Source organism: Nyctereutes procyonoides, unplaced genomic scaffold (assembly GCF_905146905.1).
Source record: "Nyctereutes procyonoides isolate TBG_1078 unplaced genomic scaffold, NYPRO_anot_genome, whole genome shotgun sequence".
Taxonomy (NCBI): domain Eukaryota; kingdom Metazoa; phylum Chordata; class Mammalia; order Carnivora; family Canidae; genus Nyctereutes; species Nyctereutes procyonoides.
Genome location: NW_026575135.1, coordinates 23,982,285 through 24,001,944, shown reverse-complemented (window position 1 = coordinate 24,001,944; position 19,660 = coordinate 23,982,285). Strand labels below are relative to the sequence as shown.

Sequence of the window (19,660 nt, the reverse complement as noted above, 5' to 3'; positions counted from 1 at the left end):
AACAGTCTGGAAATGGATAAAGATATTAAGGAATACATCTGAGAGGATTCTGATCTCCCTCACCAGATGCTAAGCTTCTGGAGCCAGGGTCTGTGTCTCCTTCAGTCTAATAACCCTACCATGGAATTGTGGTAAATACCAAGAATATCTTTGTTGAATAGGTCAACTAAAGACTTTCACGGCAACTACTAGAAGAGATGTTACCACCCTGGGTTTTTGGAACCTGTCCGTGCTTAGGTTTCTTTCCATTGACCACTGCAGTTTCATGAGCCCCTTCCTAGCCTGAATCCATGGATCTGGATCGGATTCAGAGGAGGCAGAGCAAGGTGCTACAGGTGCTGAGGATGCTTAAGCTGTGTTATGAGGGGCATTTGTCTACTCTGGTGGGTTCCTGGGCAGTTTCTTGGGAATGTTTCCTCAATTGTATGAGCCTCCCCCCCCCCCCACCCCGAATGTGCACTTCCTAAATGTTCTCCCTCAGCATATTCCTGTTCCTTCTTGGCCCCAAACACTGAACAGCAAACAACCTTACTCAGAATCAGACATGTTTAAAACCTCTGTGTTTGGATTCTTCTCTTAGATGCCTTGTTGATCCTTGGTTGACTAAAGTAAGGAATGTTTTTCTGCGTTTGAATTAATTCATTTGGTTTTTTTAAACAGGTTCTCTAATTGAACAGCTAACTACAGAAAAATATGAGTGCATGGTGTGCTGTGAATTGGTTCGCGTCACAGCACCAGTGTGGAGTTGTCAGAGCTGTTATCATGTGTTTCATTTGAACTGCATAAAGAAATGGGCAAGGTCTCCAGCATCTCAAGCAGGTCAGTCATTTCTCTCTTCAAAATAGTTATTCTCATTCATTTAATAGATTCAGATTTTAAATTTAGCTTTTTTTTTTCTAAGATTTTATTTGTAAATACATTTCAACATGGAGCTCCAACTTAACATCCCTGAGACCAAGTCACATGCTCCACCAACTGAGCCATTGAGGCACTCCTTAAATGTAGCTTTAAAAAAATTATTTAGGGGCACCTGGGTGGCTCAGTGATTGACCATCTGCCAATCCTGGTACTCCAGGATCACACCCTGAGCTAAAGGCAGATGCTCAACCGCTGAGCCACCCAGGCGTCCCAAAATAAGGTGAAATTTTAAAGAGAAGAAAATTTTAAAAAACAGCTAATGGGCAGCCTGGGTGGCTCAGTGGTTTAGTGTCACCTTTGGCCCAGGGTGTGATCCTAGAGACCCGGGATCGAGTCCCGCATCAGGCTCCCTGCATGGAGCTTGCTTCTCCCTCTGCCTCTGTCTCTGCCTTTCTTTCTCACTCTCTCCCTCATGGATAAATAAATAAAATCTAAAAAACAAAAACAAAAAAAACAGCTAACATAATATTAAAATATATTTGGGGTATAACAAAATCAGTTGCAGTTTTGGAAAATGGTAGCTTTTATTTAAGTAGCAACTACAGAAAACATTTCTTCTATAGTTTGCTTTAGAAAATTTCTAGAAAGCAGATTTTGGGGCACCTGGGTGGCTCAGTCAGTTAAGCATCTAACTTTGACTTGGGTCATGATCTCAAGATCCTGGGATCCTGCCTCAACTTGGGCTCTGTGCTCAGTGGAGAGTCTGCTTGTCTTTCTGCCTCTCCCCTCTGCTAATGCACACTCTCTCTCTTAAATAAATGAATTAAATCTTTAAAAATTTCTTCTCGGGGGATCCCTGGGTGGCACAGCGGTTTGACGCCTGCCTTTGGCCCAGGGCGCAATCCTGGAGACCTGGGATCAAATCCCACATCGGGCTCCCGGTGCAGGGAGCCTGCTTCTCCCTCTGCCTATGTCTCTGCCTCTCTCTCTTTCTCTGTGACTATCATAAATAAATAAAAATTAAAAAAAAAAATTTCTTCTCGGGACTCCTTGGTGTCTCAGTGGTTGAGCGTCTGCCTTCAACTCTGGGTGTGATCCTGAGGTCCCAGGATTGAGTCCTGCATCAGGCTCCATGAGGAGCCTACCTCTCCCTCTGCCTATGTCTCTGCCTCTCTCTCTTTGTGTGTCTCATGAATAAATAAGTAAAATCTTTTTAAAGATTTTAAATAAGTAAAAAAAATTATTTTTTATTAAAAAATAAAAAATGGGGTAGCCCCGGTGGCGCAGCGGTTTAGCGCCACCTGCAGCCCAGGGCGTGATCCTGGAGACCCTGGATCGAGTCCCACATCAAGCTCTCTGTATGATGCCTGCTTCTCCCTCTGCCTGTGTCTCTGCCTCTCTTTCTCTGTCTCTATGAATAAATAAATAAAATCTAAAAAAATAATAATAATAATAAATGTTCTCTCAAAAAATAGCATGTTTTCTGATCTGTGACTTTTAATTTAAGACATCTTGGGCACCTGGGTGGCTTAGTCGATAGAGCATGCAACTCTTGATCTTGTGGTTACAAGTTCCAGCCTCATGCTGGGTATAGAGGTTACCTAAAAATAGTCTTTTTTTTTTTTTTAAGATTTTACCCATTTATTCATGAGAGATACAGAGAGAGAGAGAGAGGCAGAGACACAGGCAGAGGGAGAAGCAAACTCCATGCAGGGAGCCCAACGTGGGACTCGATCCCGGGTCCCCAAGATTGCGCCCTGGGCTGAAGGCGGTGCTAAACCGCCGAGCCACCAGGGCTGCCCCAATAAAGTCTTTAAAAAAAAAAAAAAGGAAAAAAAAAAGACATCTGGATTTTCCTGAATATACTCAAATTTTTCAAGCCAAGATTTAGATAATGTTTATCTTAATATTAGAACCACATAATGAAATGATAATCATGTGAAATGATGGAAGCTAATGTGATGGTGGAGGTGTTAGCTAATGTGATGGTGATAATCATATTCTAGTATGTAAATGTATCAAGTCAAGCATTGTATACTGTAAACTTAGTGTTATATGTCAGTTATATTTCAATTGACATTAAAAAATATGGGTGCCCGTTTGATTACTATATTTAAAATCCTTATAAGTCTAAATGCAATATTTAAGCAAAGCATTCAGTATTGTGAATTTATTTCTTAAAATCTTGATATCCTTAATATCTAATATCCTTAACATGAAATGACTACTGCTGCTTTAACATTAAGGCTTCCTATCGACTTAATTTTTTAAAATTACATGTACTTTTGTAAGGAAATAATTTTGGTTTCCTCTCATTTTTCTTGACAGATGGCCAGAGTGGTTGGAGATGCCCTGCCTGTCAGAATGTTTCTGCACACGTTCCTAATACTTACACTTGTTTCTGTGGTGAGTTTTTGCTTTCACTTGAGTCTCTTCTATTTCATGCATTGTAACTCATTTTCTAGCCCAGAAGAAGTGATGTAACATGCATGTTTTAGAAGTTACTAATAAGACCTCAGTGTTCCAGGAGTCTACTGACATCATCTGGATGTGGTCCATCACACAGCCAGAGTCACAGACCTTGTGCTCTTGGCAGCTGTCCTGGACATGGACCTTCTCATCATCCCCACCAAGCTCATGCTACTTCTGAGCTGTGGTGCTGGTTTCCTTAATCTTAGCTTTAGACCAGATCTGACCAGATGGTGGAGGCAGGCATAGACTTGGGCTCCTTCTTACCGTTAACTGTAATAGCTTTAATATTCCGGATTTCAGCAGTATGTGTAAAGAGTTGTATTGGAAAGTACTTTATTTTAACAAACAAAGAGATCAGTCCTTGGGGTCTTTATAGTAAAGAAAGATTTTCTGTAAACCAGCATTATAAACTCTATACTCCCCCTTTTGGAATACTTCTTGTTTTTGAACAGCTCAATATCCCTATGTGTTAGGAAAAACTTCTGCAATCCAGATGCTCATTCTTGCTACTAGTCCTTTTATTATGTTTCTTTTTAGTATTCTTTTTCATTTTATTATGTCTTTTTTAGTTATTTTTTTCTTTGTCTTCTAATGGCTAGCTTCATCTAATTGTTGATTTTTCAAATTTTGCTTCTTAACCATCTGTCTCCCTTGAACCATTGAATTTTTGCTTCCGTCCTCATCACCTTGCTGCATCTGTTTTCAGAAGTCATCAGTGACCCCTTCCTGACTAAATCCAGGGCTAATTTATAAGTTCTTAACCTTTTTTGGCAGTGTAGTAGCCTGGGAGCTTTTGATCATTCCTTTCTTGAAATGCCTAGCTCTTCCTATTAATTTTTGCCTGCTTTAATTTGCTCATATTTATACTTTCCCTTTACTTAACTAGCAGCTTTCACTAAGAATTGGTCATTGAGGGATCCCTGGGTGGCGCAGCGGTTTGGCGCCTGCCTTTGGCCCAGGGCGTGATCCTGGAGACCCGGGATCGAATCCCACGTCGGGCTCCCGGTGCATGGAGCCTGCTTCTCCCTCTCCCTCTGCCTATGTCTCTGCCTCTCTCTCTCTCTCTCTCTCTCTCTCTCTGTGACTATCATAAATAAATTAAAAAAAAAAAAAAGAATTGGTCATTGACCATCAAGTCTTCAACTTCTAGATTCAGTCTCTTGGTGAACTCAACTATCTAGACAATTCTTTCCTATCTTTTCTTTACATCTTCATCACTGATGCCTCATCCGTTCAAGATCGGACCCCAATGGGCAGCCTGGGTGGCTCAGCGGTTTGGTGACGCCTTCAGCCTGGGGCGTGATCCTGGAGACTTGGGATCGAGTCCCACGTCAGGCTCCCTGCATGGAGCCTGCTTCTCCTTCTGCCTGTGTCTCTGCCTCTTGGTGTGTGTGTGTGTCATGAATAAATAAATAAAATCTTTAAAAAAAAAAAAAAAAAGATCAGACCCCAAACATTGTCTTCCAAAGGAAGCCTCCCTTTCTTGTACCCTCTTCCACTTTGGCCACTCTTTTATTTGGAATCTGCTGGTCAGATTGCCAAAATCTGAGCATTAAAAGATACTAAAATAGTATTTGTTGAAGGAATGAATATTTTGGAATGTACTTTTGGAAAGGCAACATGAAACTAGAAGCAAGAAATCCATGTAAAACTTAAACAAATAGGACCAATACCAAGTCTTAATTACCTTACTCTAAAGGATTTTTAGACATATAAAGTCCCACAGTGGAATTAAAAATCTTGTTAAAGCCTTCATTGACAAATTAAATATGAGGCCCTACAAAGGTTAGAAGAGTGGGGTAAGGGTCAAGATGATCTGAGCAAGGTGAAATGGTGTGGGAATGCAAATAATGACCTTATTTTACCTAATGACTTCGCTATTTCTGGAGACCATTAATGTGATCACTTTGTTGAGAACTTAATCACGTAGCATAAAGAAACGGGAATGAGACTGTTTATTGACTTCTCAGAGCTTACAGTCTAAGAGCTAAGATACATTTAACTTGATGTTCTGTAAGTCCAAAGAACTGTGGGAGACCCTTGGGGTGAATCATTACTTTGGGCTAGATGATTTAGGGAATCCTTAAAAAAGGAGGTAGAATTCAACTGAGCTTAAAAAGTTATGTAAAATCTTGGTAGGAGAAAAGATTTGTTGAAGAGAATAGCATAAGCAGAAGTGTTTTTTGTTTTTGTTTTTTTGTTTTGGTTTGGTTTTTTTTTTTTAATTTTTTTTAATTTTTTTTTTAATTTTTTTTTTTTTTAATTTTTATTTACTTAGGATAGTCACAGAGAGAGAGAGAGGCAGAGACACAGGCAGAGGGAGAAGCAGGCTCCATGCACCGGGAGCCCGACGTGGGATTCGATCCCGGGTCTCCAGGATCGCGCCCTGGGCCAAAGGCAGGCGCCAAACCGCTGCGCCACCCAGGGATCCCTGTTTTGTTTTGTTTTTAAGGCAGAAGTTTAAACATAAGAAGGTTCAGGATCTTTTATTTTATTTATTTATTTATTTATTTGTGATAGTCACACAGAGAGAGAGAGAGAGAAGCACAGACACAGGCAGAGGGAGAAGCAGGCTCCATGCACTGGGAGCCTGATGTGGGATTCGATCCCGGGTCTCCAGGATCGCGCCCTGGGCCAAAGGCAGGCGCCAAACCGCTGCGCCACCCAGGGATCCCTCAGGATCTTTTAGAAGAAGGGAGAGTCATTGGTTATGAAACACAGGATTTGTAAAGGTAGAGACATGGGAAATGACTGGAAAGGCAGGGCTGACTTTTCATTTTTCTTTTTTTTCTTTCTTTTTCCATCATGACCTGAGCCGAAATCAGGAGTCAAATGCTTTATCATTCAAGCTACCCTGGCACCCCAGGACTGACTTCTTGATGCCAGGCTTAGACATGGGGACTTCATTTGGCAGATGTGGGAAGCTTCTAAGGGTGTCATTGTGATTCTTTATGAAGATTAAGGACAGGGAAGGCTGGAACTGAGGACTTGGGGCAATGCAGAAAATGTAGATTTGGGGGGGAAAAAGGAAAAAAGAAAATGTAGATTTGGGAATCATAGGCCTTTAGGTAAAAGGAACCTCTCAACATGAATAAGATTTCTGAAAGAAACAAGATAGAAAAGCAGAGACCAAACACTGGGGACAGGCTATCATTTAAGGTGTAAATTGCCCAGGTGAAGATGAGTTCCTCAAGGGCATGGAGGAGTGCCCTGCCTGGATCTTAGGCTTCCTGCCTCTGTGCTAAGTTCATGGAAGATGTTCACTAAACCTTTGCAGGGAGGGGATCCCTGGGTGGCTCAGTGGTTTAGCACCTGCCTTTGACCCAGGGTGTGATCCTGGAGTCCCGGGATCGAGTCCCACATCGGGCTCCGTGCATGGAGCCTGCTTCTCCCTCTGCCTATGTCTCTGCCTCTCTCTCTGTCTCTCTGTGTCTCTCATGAATAAATAAAGTCTAGATTGTTCTTTTATGCCCACTTCATAGCTTTAGATTTGGCAGCTTCCTACTGCACAGAGGATTTATGTCCTCTCCATCTTGTACTGCTCCCCCATTCCTCACCCCATTGCTCTCTTCCCTTATTTCTTCTTTCTGATCCTTAAGCGGATATTCCCATATCTTCAAGAGCCCACTTACAAAAGACTTACCTTGTAGGTTTTTTTTTTTTTTTAATTTTAGATTAAATGTGTCCATTAGTCAAAGTGGCATTTTCATAAATAAAAATGACTTTTTTTTCCAGGTAATCCAGAATTTAGAATTTATCATACTTGGTGAAGCTTTTGATGAGTAGCATTACAGTCCTCTTTTTTTTTTTAAGGATGTGGGTTAGATAATATGTTTGCAAACTAATGAAAACCACACTGAAGTTTCATGCTATCTCACTGTTTTGTACTGTTTCATTAAAGTTTAGGATGCAGTTGAAATTTATACCATTAACTTTCTGATCTGATATGTTTTAGGCAAGGTAAAGAATCCTGAATGGAGCAGAAATGAAATTCCACATAGTTGTGGTGAGGTTTGTAGAAAGAAACAGCCTGGCCAGGACTGTCCACATTCCTGTAACCTGTAAGTTGGAACACTAGACCCCTGGGGATTGCTGGTAGACATACTTCATTCATGGCTCTGAGTACATATGTCTGGTGGTTAGCATGCAACAGGATGGGGTGAAGAGCAGTATGGTACCATTTACTAAGCACTTATACTGTGTCAGGCACTCTGCAAGAATTAACTCATTGAATCCTTGCAATAGCCTAGTGATGTATTGTTATTTATCATCATTTTACTGATAAGGCTCAGAAAAGCCAAGTGTCTTGCCAAAGGTCATAGTGCTAGGGCATGGTGGAGCTGGGATTTCCACTATACTATACTGTTGGCTTATAAGAAGAAATATCAGAACGCCTGAGTGGCTCAGCGGTTGAGCGTCTGCCTTTGGCTCAAGGTGTGATCCTGGAGTCCTGGGATCAACTCCCGCGTCGGGCTCCCTGGATGGAGGCTGCTTCTCCCTCTGCCTATGTCTCTCCCTCTTTCTGTGTCTCTCATGAGTGAATAGATAAAATCTTTAAAAAAAAAAAAAAGAAGAAGAAGAAGAAGAAGAAATATCCCCTAGGGATACCCAGGTCCAACAGAGTATATAGGACAGACTTCTGTCTATTTGGAGGCAATTATGTAGGGTCCTATTGTATAGTGCTTTTAGGATATGAATCCCTTCTGTACAATAATTAGCCAGCTTTACAATGTATCCAGTAAGTTTCTAAATAAGAAGAGGAATAACCAATACTGACAGTTGATTAGTTACAGATGACAAATTTCTACAGCTTTGACTTCAGACAAATGTTTAATTCCTGGAGGAAGGCACTTAACAGTTGTGTAATCTTGGACAAGTTACTTAACTTCTCTAAGCCTTACTTTCTACATCTGTAAAATAATGATATGAGCATCGATATTTACAGAGTTCTATGAATATTAAATTAATTAGTGCATCTAAGAGGCTTGGTATGGAGTCTGGTAAGTGGTCAAGTAATGGTAACTTGTTTTATTACCCAAATCTAAAAGTGAAACAGACTTCAGAGTGTGATCTTGGTACTTCTGCTGCATGGAGCAAGGGTAAATGTTGGGCCAGAGGCCTTGTGGGTCAGGATGTGGGGGAGGTGCTAAGGAATTGCCCATGGTAAGAGACTGCCCAGCCTGAGCTATGTAGCCTGGCCTGCTGCCTGCTAAGCAATAGGCCACACCCTTCTTTTACTGCGTCCATAGGTCTTTCCTCAGAACCCAGGGACTCATCTGTTTAAACTGTTCTTCCCTCAGTCAGCATTTTAAGTAAATTCAATAATAAATTAACCCTTTGCATGAACTATCTTTCTGAAGTCTTTAGCAGAAATGGTCCCCTGTCTTGACTGCTACAGAATATCAAAAGTGATGCAGATTAGGTGGTCAATACCATGTCTGAAGAGAAAGGATGCCCTAAAACTTGCTCCTTGGTGGATTTGGAAATCCTTCTCTCAGGAACTGCCCTATTACTCTTGTCAGGCCCCTTGCAGTTGCTGAACCTCATTCCCTGAGATCCCCTTCCTTTCCAAAAAACACTTTGAGTTTCTCTCATTTATATGTATCAGGACTCCGAGGCCACAGTTGGCCCTTTTGTGTCTCTATTTTAGGGTGTTCTCATAGATTATAAAATTCTCTAGAGCAGTTATTCTCAACCTTCACTACACATTAGAATCATTTAAGGTGTATTTTTTTTTTTTTAAGATTCATTTATTTTTATTTGAGTGAAAGAGAGAGGCAGAGGGACAGGAAGGAAGAGAATCCCAAGCAAATGCCCCTCTGAGTGTGGACCCTGACTTGGGGCTCTCTCACAACTCTGAGATCATGACCTGAACTGGACACTTAACTGAGCCACCAGGCACCCCTCATTTAAGAAGTAGTTTATAACACTAGTGCCCAGTCTCTATCTTGGACAAGTTGAATCAGAATCTCTAGGAGTAGGTCTTTCCATATGATTCTGATATGGAGCCAATGTTGTGAACCACTGCTCTAAAGGTTATAAAACCCTAGCATTGAGTCCAGGTCTGAGGGATACTTGAAGTAACCTGGAGTCATCCATACCCAGTCAGTGATTTATCTGCCAGTTTAAACTTATTTAAATGTGTGGACATGTAATAGTTTTACCTGAAAGGGTTGAGGCATATCATAAGAAATATAACTGTTGACGGGTGCCTGGGTGGTTCAGCGGTTAAAGCGTCTGCCTTCGGCTCACCTGGGATTCAGTCATACATCAGGCTCCCTTCTTGGAGCTTGCTTCTCCCTCTGCCTATGTCTCTGCCTCTCTCTCTGTGTCTCTCATGAAAAAACAAAATCTTTAAGAGATATATATTGAGAAAGATATGTATATATATATACATATATATATATATATATATATATATATATATAAAACTGTTGAATGATAATACTCATCTTTAAAGAAACATGCTTAAACTTAAGTCTCATATGGGTTCTGTCAAATGGATCACCCCAGAAGACTAGGCACCTGTGGATTGTTTTAGTGTTTAAAGCTTATTTAAGAATAATCAGAGCTGGTTTAGGAGTCATACTAAAGGGCAGCCCCGGTGGCTCAGCGGTATAGTGCCGCCTTCAGCCCAGGGTGTGATCCTGAAGACCCGGGATCAAGTCCCACGTCAGGCTCCCTGCATGAAGCCTGCTTCTCCCTCTGCCTGTGTCTCTGCCTCTCTCTCTCTCTCTCTCTCTCTCTCTCTCTCTCTCTCTCTCTCTCTGTGTGTGTCTCGTGAATAAATAAATGAAATCTTTATTTTTTAAAAAAAGGATTCATATTAAAAAATTCAGCCAGAGCACTGTATAGACAAACCTGGTTTTTTATTTATTTTTATTTTTATTTATTTGTTTATTTAAAGATTTTACTTATTTATTCATGAGAAACACAGAGAGAGAGGCAGAGACACAGGGAGAAGCAGGCTCCATGCAGGGAGCCTGACGTGGGACTTGATCCCGGGTCTCCAGGATCACACCCTGGGCTAAAGGTGGTGCTAAACCGGTGAGCCACCTGGGCTGCCCCAAACCTGTTTTTTTATACCAAATTCTTTTACCAACTCAATTCATTAAACTTGGCTCTAATTGGTTTATAATTCCCAAAGGATTATGATTTGCCATCACACAGAATGCCACCTCCAAAAAAGTTTTCAAAGAAGTTCCTGAAATGTGTATTTTGGTGTTTTTTTTTTGTTTTGTTTTTTTTGAGAGAGAGAATGTCAAGGGTAGGTGGGGCAGAGGGAGAGAGAGAATCCCCGCCCAGCCCAAAGCCTTGCTCGGGGCTCAGCTTGATGACCCTGAGATTGCGACCTGAGCCAAAATCAAGGGTCAGACCTTTAACTGAGCCATCCAGGCACTCCTAAAATGTTTTTTAAGTATAGCATTTCTAAACTAGTGTGTAACTAACCAGAGTATCTGCTTTGAAGAGAATAACATTTATTTGAATATATAAATTCATTTTATAATGTTTTCCTTTATATCATCACTTCTATAAGAAGCATTCTGTTCAGGAGATCCCTGGGTGGCTCAGTGGTTTAGCGCCTGCCTTCGGCCCAGGGTGTGATCATGGGATCGAGTCCCGCATCAGGCTCCCCGCATGGAGCCTGCTTCTCCCTCTGCCTGTGTCTCTGTCTCTGTCTCTCTCTATGTCTCTCATGAATAAATAAATAAAATCTTTACTTAAAAAAAAAAAGCATTCTGTACAGAAGTCTAATTCTGACCTATAGCATACTTCTAAGTCCAGTTCTTTCTATGAACTCTTTCTGGTTTATTCTCGCCTCATGTTATTTACCAGCATGTCTCCCTTCGTGTCAGCCTTCTTTTCACTTGTTAGCCCATTACCTGATTATTGACTAGAGGGATGGCCATTCACCTGAGTGGCAAGATATTTTTATCCCTACACATCTCACTAAGTGGACTAAGACCATATTTGGAAATGTCATCTTTAACTGTCAGAACCAAATAAAATCAGTATTTTGGCTTGAGCTTTACTTTTCTGGTTAAATCTTTTTTTTTAAGATTTTATTTATTTATTATTTTATTTATTTATTCATGAGAGACACAGAGAGAGAGGGGGGCAGAGGCAGAGGGAGAAGCAGGCCCCATGCAAGAAGCCTGATGTGGGACTCAATCCCGGGTCTCCAGGATCGCGCCCTAGACCAAAGGCAGGCGCCAAAATGCTGAGCCACCCAGGGATCCCTGGTTAAATATTTTAAGGCAATAATGCTATCGATTCTTTCTGTTTGAAACATTTGTATTTTTGTTTAAATAGCTTAATCAATTTTAGGCAGATACTGAAACACTTCATAGTAGGTTTATTTGTTGCCACTTTTACAGTAATACCTAGCAGGGGCAACTTTGTTCAAGTTCAGATGCATGAGTATGATTTATTCATCTGAGCCTTTCTCTTTTAGTCTCTGTCATCCTGGACCCTGCCCGCCCTGTCCTGCCTTTATGACTAAAACGTGTGAATGTGGACGGACCAGGTAAAGTTAGAACTACACTCTAAAGAAGACTTCTACATTGATGATTTATGTGTGAATTTCTAAAGAAAGAATTAGTAGGTAGATATAAATAAGTGGTAGGCATAAATAGTACTTTTTAATAAATAGTATTTTACTCTGCTGCCCTGAGCCTGTTCAGCAGTCTTAAAACTGAATGAGAAATTCTATGCACAGTGAGATTACCCATTTCAGGTGAAATGCCAAGATGACAGAGACTTTTTTCTTAACCTTTTTGTGGGTGAAAGAATCAGGATTGAACCCAGGCCTGTTAAGGTTCAGGAGACAGGGAACATATACCTGTACCTAGCATTGTATCTGGTATCTAGGAGATTTTCAGTGAATATTGTCAAATGAAAGAATAAGTAACCCCACCCTCTTTTTCATTATTATACAAGTTCTTCATCATCAGGGCAAGGATCACTAATAGTTATGGAATGTTTCTGAGGTCCAGTAAGACCCAAATGATTTCTGAACCACAAGACAAAATGGGATTAAGGCAATTTTCAGTGAATCACATTTGTCTGAACTTTCGAAGATAGGTATGTGGCCTGAGAGTCGCATGTAAGGGCTCTGGGTCAGAAAGACCAAGTCAGACCCGGGCTCTGCCACTAGTTATTTGTTGACCTGTGCAAGTCGCTTGATCTCACTGGACCTCATTTTTCTTATCATAAAATAGAAATAATAGTGTTCACTTCCAGGGGTTGATACTGAGCACTGGAAACTATTCATCTGTGTATGTAACAGTGACTTTCTAAAAATATGTAGTTGAGATGAAAGTAGGGGATTATTTAAACTCTTCTTGTAGCAGAGTAGACTCCAAGCTCTAAACCATTACCCTGGGAAGAACCTGAAGGTAGCCTAAAAGCACTAGCCTCATATCCTTCTGTAGCCAGTAAGTTAACAAAAGTAAGTTTCCAATAAGCCAGTAAGTTAGGATGCTTATTGGAACAAAGCCAAAATGATTTTCCCATCCTGAAATAAAGTCACATACAGTATATTCTTAAATATTATAATTGCATAAAATGCCAGAGTACTATGTCCCAGGAGAATGTCGTTGTACTTCAAGTCTTAGTATATACGTTATAACTAATCCTCTCCCACTCCCTAGCTTTCCTACCTCCATCTGTAAGATACTGTGGGAGTTCCCAGCTCTTTGTCTCCTGCATGCTACTTCATGGGAACTCAGAGGAGAAATCCACAGAGAGGAACTTCACTGGTCAGAATAGAGGGGAGACAGAAAAGCAGGATAGGAAATAAGGAAAGCAAAGCAGGAAGAAAAAAAGTGGAGAGGAGGAGAGTAATTGAGGAAATAAAGATTAGAGGAGGTAAATAGAAAAGTGGGGGAAATGGGGCCAAGAGAAAGGTTTCATAATTTTGGGGAGTAAGTTGGGTCTTCGTTGTTAGTTTAGCTATCCAACAGGAACTTGTCCAACATAAGACTAATACTGTCTATACATCTGTTTTCTTTCCAGGCACACAGTTCGCTGTGGTCAGGCTGTCTCAGTCCACTGTTCCAATCCATGTGAGAATCTTCTGAATTGTGGTCAGCACCACTGTGCCGAGCTATGCCATGGGGGTCAATGCCAGCCTTGTCGGATCATATTGAACCAGGGTAAGTGGTGGGCCCACCAGCTAGCAATTCTTGTGTATTTTCTGGAACCTTATTTATAGTTGTCTTGATGACATGGATTGGTCTCAAGCCTATAGATACAAGGCTTCTAGTAGCTCTGTACCTTGGTAGAGAGAATTGGAGATACATTTAATGCTTAGATGGTTTCAGTGTTTAGTTTTAGTGTTTAGTTTCATAATACCAGTATAGGTCATTGTCCTATAGAATTTGGACAGTAGATTTTAAAATGCTGTTTAAAAGTAACTGCTTAGGAGATTTTTTTAAAAAGGAACTTCTTTAAAAAAAAAAGTAACTTCTTAAAAAGGATCTAGAGGGGTGCTTGGGTAGTTCAGTTGGTTTAGAGTCTGACTTGATCTCAGCTAAGGTCTTGATCTCAGGGTTGTGAGTTCAAACCCCATGTGTTAAGCTCCACACTGGGCATGGAGCCTACTTAAAAAAAAAAAAAAAAAAAGACCTAGAAAGGCTAAAAAAAATCTTGAGAAGGAATGAAGTTGAAAGACTTAAACTTTCTGATTTCAGCTCTTATAAAGTTACAATAATCATGATAATGCAGTTTTGGTGTTAAAGGTAGACTACTAGATAAGTGGAAGAATGAAGTCCAGCAGTGGACCATGTATGGACAGTCAGTTGATTTTCAACCACAATATTAATTCAATGGAAAAAAGAGTCTTTTTACAGATGTTGCTAGAACTGGATATATACATAAGAAAAAAAACAAAGCTCAACCTCTGTCTTTCTCTTTTACACAAAAATTAATTCTATATGGATCATGGACTTAAATGTAAAATCTAGAAACAAAAAATTTCCAGAATAAACTATAAGAGAATATTTTCACAACTTTGGGGTTAGGTAAAGATTTCTTGGATAGAACAACAAAAATAGGGATCCCTGGGTGGCGCAGCGGTTTGGCGCCTGCCTTTGGCCCAGGGCGTGATCCTGGAGACCCGGTATCGAATCTCACGTCGGGCTCCCAGTGCATGGAGCCTGCTTTTCCCTCTGCCTGTGTCTCTGCCTCTCTCTTCTCTCTCTTTGTGACTATCATAAATAAATAAAAATTAAAAAAAAAAAAGAACAACAAAAATACTAACCATAATAGGAATTATCTTAATGATACATAGTAGTTTGGAATTCCCTAAATGTTATTAATTAGATGGTTTTGATTTAGTCTATTTCAACTGTTTAAATACTACATCAGTTTTGCAATATTATAAACTTAAGAATAAAGGTGTGGGTTTATGTTTTAAAAAAAAACAAAAATACTAACCATAAAAAGAAAAAAATGGATACCTTGAACTTTATCAAAATTAAAAATTTCTGCTCATCAAAGATACCCTTAAGAAAATGAATAGATGAATTGCAGATTGTATCCAGAATATTTGAAGTACTCCTAAAAAATGACAAAAAAAAAAAAAGAGGAACAACTTAAATGATGAATAAAAGACTTAAACAGATACTTCACAAAAGAAAACATAAATAGCCAGTAAACACTTGAAAGGTGCTAACACCTTTTTTTTAAAAAAAAAATATTTATTTATTTATTTATTTATTTATTTATTTATTTATTTATGGGGGGGTGGGGCAGAGACACAGGAGGAGGGAGAAGCAGGCTCCATGCTGGGAGCCCGACGTGGGACTTGATCCTGGGACTCCAGGATCGCGCCCTGGGCCAAAGGCAGTCGCTAAACCGCTGAGCCACCCAGCGATCCCTGCTTAACACCTTTAAATACTAAGGAAATGTAAATTAAAATCACAACAAGGGCACCTGGGTGGCTCACTTGGTTAAGTATCTGCCTTGGTTAAGCCTCTGCCTTTGGCTCAGGTCATAATCTCAGGGTCCTGGGATCCAACCCCATGACCAGGTTCCCAGGTTTCCTGCTCCATGGGGAGCCCATTTCACCCTTTCTCTCTGCTGCTCCTCCTGCTTTGCACATGCTCGCTCTCTCTCTTCCCATTAAATGAATAAAATCTTAAAAAAATAAAACAAAACAATAAGAGTAATATAACGACTTCAGAAAACAGTCTGGTATTGTTTTTTGTTTTTGTTTTTGTTTTTTGGTTTTTTTCAGTCTGGTATTGTTTAAAATGTTATAGAATTTTACTATATGACCCAGCAAGTCCACTCCTAGGTGTATATCCAAAAGAGATGGAAATACATGTCCACACAAAACTTATAAATGCACGCCCATAGCAGTTCTATTCATCATAGACAAAATGCGGGAACAATTCAAACATCTATCACCTGAGGAATGGATAAACAAATGTAGCCATACAGCACATTATTATTCAGCAGTAAAAAGGAATGTAACATTGATAGATGCTGGGACGCCTGAGTGGCTTAGCGGTTAAAGCGTATGCCTTTGGCTCAGGGTGTGATCCTGGAGTCCCGGGATCAAGTCCTACATCAGGCACCCTGCATGGAGCCTGCTTCTCCCTCTACCTATGTCTCTGCCTCTCTTTCTCTCTCTCACTCTCTCTCTCTCTCTCTCTCATCAGGAAAAAATAAATAAAATCTTTAAAAAAAAATAAAAAGTATTGATACATGCTATGAAGTGGATGAACCTCCAAAACACTAGGGTAACTGAAAGAAGCGAGTCACGAAGAGACACATAGTGTGTGATTCCTATGTTTTTACAATAGCTCTTCCTCTGTAGGGATCCTGGGCTACCATGTATTGATGCCCTATAGAGTTTTATTTTATTAAATTTTACCTTGATGTGATGCTATTGATCTGTGTTGGCACTCAAAATAAGTAACAGTCCTATGAAATGTTTTATGTTGTTTACTATTAGGATTTTGTGTATGTAACTGTGCCATATATTACTCAGTGTTCTTTTTATGGGCCCTCTAGGGAGAAATTCCTGTCTGGCCTTAGTCCTAAGAGTAGTTGTTTTTCCTCAAAGACTATTGATCTTTTTATCTTAGGAACCCTGGGTAACTGACCTAATGTTTGTCTTCATAGTATACTTTTTTTAGCTATGATTTATTCTATATCTCTACCAATTTTCTACGTTTCACATCTTTAAATTTATTCATTTGTTATATTTTGTTCTTTTGTTATATTTCATATACATACTTTATGCTACCTCAAATCCATTTGAGATAAGGCAGGAGTTAAGTATATATACTGGCAGTTTGGTCTTAGCAGTATAGATTGCGGTGTGGGAGAGTCCCTTTGTGAACCATATTTAGCTCTTGATTCATATTGTGCTTTTTCTCAGCTAACTAAGCCCAGGTCTTTTTTTGTGTGTGGATCCCAGTCTCTGCTTTTCTGTTTTCGTATTGTTGATTTTTCAAACCTAGTTGAAAACTTTCTGTTTATCTACAATAAATATCTAGAAAACTATTCTGGCCATGAACATAGCTTATGTATCCTCTCCATTTGTAATTATCTTAGGATCCCTTTCAGCCTTAGCTAGAGATTTTTTTTTTTTAAAAGATTGTATTTATTTATTCATGAGAGACACAGAGAGAGAGGCAGAGACAAAGACAGAGGGAGAAGCAGGCTCCATGCAGGGAGCCCTATGTGAGACTCATCTGGGACTCCAGGATCAAGCCTTGGGCCAAAGGCAGGTGGTCAACCACTGAGCCACCCAGGGACCCCCTCATTCATGTGTTAATAAAAATGCTGAATAGGCTACAGCAGGCAGCAGAGACCTTCTTCCAGACTGCCTTTGGTTCCCTAATAATCTTCAGCCAGCAGTGACCACCTGTCACCAGCGCATATTGCTGTCTCTTTTGCATAAGCATACATAACAGAGCTTTTTAATATTGTACTCAGATTATTTCCTGATTGATCAAGGGCTTCATTTTGTTTTTATTTTCTGACCCTTGATTCTTTGTTTTTCATTGAATTGAATTAACATACAATGTTATATTACTTTTGGGTATATAACAACTCTACATTATTCAGTGTTCACCACAATAAATGTGGTCATTGTTACCATGTATTGTTATTATAATATTATTGACTATATTCTCTATACTGTCCTTTTTTATCTTCATAACTCATTTTATAACTGGAAGTTTGTACCTCTTAATCCCCTTCACTTAGTTCATCCACTGCCCTACCCACATGTGGCAACCACCAGTTTGTCATCTGTATTTAAGAGTTTATTTGGGGGGGGTGGGAAGAGTTTATTTGGGGGATGCCTGAATAGCTCAGTGGTTGAATGTCTGCCTTTGACTCGGAATGATCCCAGGGTCCTGATACCGAGTCCAGCATCAGGCTCCCTCCCTGCAGGAAGGGAGCCTGCTTCTCCCTCTGCCTATGTCTCTGCCTCTCTGTGTGTCTCATGAATAAATAAATAAATAACATTTTAAAAGAGTCTATTTGGTTTTGTGCTTGCTCATTGATTCATTCGTTTTATTCTTTAGATTCCACATAAAAGTGAAATCATATGGTATTTGTTTTTGTCAGACTCCTTTCACTTAGCACAATACCCTCTAGGTCCATCCATGTAAGTTGAAAATGGTAAAGTCTCATTCTTTTTATGGCTGAATAACATTAAGTTGTGTATGTATGCAGCATATCCTCTTTATCCATTCATTTACTGGTGGACACTTGAGTTGTTTCCACATCTTGTTTAAATTTTTTTTTTAATTTTTATTTATTTATGATAGTCACACAGAGAGAGAGAAAGAGAGAGGCAGAGACACAGGCAGAGGGAGAAGCAGGCTCCATGCACCGGGAACCCGATGTGGGATTCGATCCCGGGTCTCCAGGATCACGCCCTGGACCAAAGGCAGGCGCTAAACCGCTGCGCCACCCAGGGATCCCCACATCTTGTTTATTGTAAATAATGTTGCAACAAGCATGGGGTGCATGTATCTTTTCACATTAGTGTGTTCATTTTCTTTGGGTAAATAACTACTTGTAGAATTGCTGGATCATGTCTGTCATGAATAAAAAAAAATCTTAAAAAAAATTTTTTTTATCTGTTCAATACATTGTTTTATTTTATAAACATTGTTTCTAATGTTTGACGTTAGAATTATTTTATTTTTTACTTAATATGTGATTTTAAGATTTGATGTTTTGATAATGTTACATTCTGATGTTAATTTTCTGTGCAAGTAGTTATCTAAGTTGTACTGAGAAAAAAGGAAAGCATCTTTAGGTCTGCAAGATTTCAATTTAATTTCTACTCTTTTGGTCTGCATTTATTATGTAGGGCCAGGTGTATTTGCATGGATTGATTTTTTTTCTTTTTAGGATTTTATTTATTTATTCATGAGAGACACAGAATGAGAGAGAGAGAGAGGCAGGGACACAGGCATAGGGAGAAGCAGGCTCCATGCAGGGAGCCTGACGTGGGACTCGATCCTGGGGGTCCAGGATCATGTCCTGGGCTGAAGGCGGCACTAAATGGCTGAGCCACCCAGGCTGCCCCACATGGATTGATTTTAATGGGATAAATTTTTATTATAAATTGAAAATATAGTGGCTCAGCAGTTCGGCGCCTGCCTTTGACCCGGGGCATGATCCTAGAGTCCCGGGATCGAGTCCCGCATCGGGCTCCCTGCATGGAGCCTGCTTCTCCCTCTGCCTGTGTCTCTGCCTCTGCCTCTGCCTCTGTCTCTCTCTGTGTCTATCATAAATAAATAAATCTTAAAAATAAATAAATAAATAAATAAATAGAAAATATAAAGTGACACTTAAAAGAATTATATAAATTGATGAAAAATTAATTCTTACCAGACTTTGTTACATATTAATATATCAGAAACATAATTTCTTAAATATAACATACTTATTGCTGAGCTCAAGAAATAAAGGAACTCTTTTTTTTTAATTCAGTTAGCCAACATAGAGTACATCATTAGTTTCAGCTGTAGTTTGCAATAATTCATCAGTTGCATATAACACTCAGTGCTCATCACATCACATGCCCTCCTTAATGCCCAGCACTCAGTTACCCCATCCCTTCATCCACCTCCCCAGAACTCATTATTCCTTGAACCCACAGGAAAATCTATAGATGTTAAACCAGGTTCTTTATCTAGCAAAGTCTTGAGTTGTTTGAACTTTCTACTCAGTGTGAATACCAAACATTATTTCTTCAAATTCAATAGTAGAATACAAATTATTAAGAGTTTTACATTGCACTGATTTTTTTTGGTTCCTTTTTAGCAATAGAAAGTTTTTCTGAGCATGT

General features: G+C 39.7%; 1 protein-coding gene across 3 annotated transcripts in view; it reads left to right on the top strand.

The window, feature by feature from the left end:
- Positions 1–19,660, top strand: part of NFX1 (nuclear transcription factor, X-box binding 1) — a 76,029-nt gene that overhangs the window by 16,122 nt on the left and 40,247 nt on the right. For all 3 annotated transcript variants that reach the window (XM_055301623.1, XM_055301622.1, XM_055301624.1), the window contains exons 3-7: positions 661–819; positions 3,187–3,264; positions 7,286–7,391; positions 11,786–11,857; positions 13,348–13,487. In XM_055301623.1, coding sequence (XP_055157598.1) covers positions 661–819; positions 3,187–3,264; positions 7,286–7,391; positions 11,786–11,857; positions 13,348–13,487 — 555 coding nt within the window. The remainder of the gene's footprint in view (positions 1–660; positions 820–3,186; positions 3,265–7,285; positions 7,392–11,785; positions 11,858–13,347; positions 13,488–19,660) is intronic.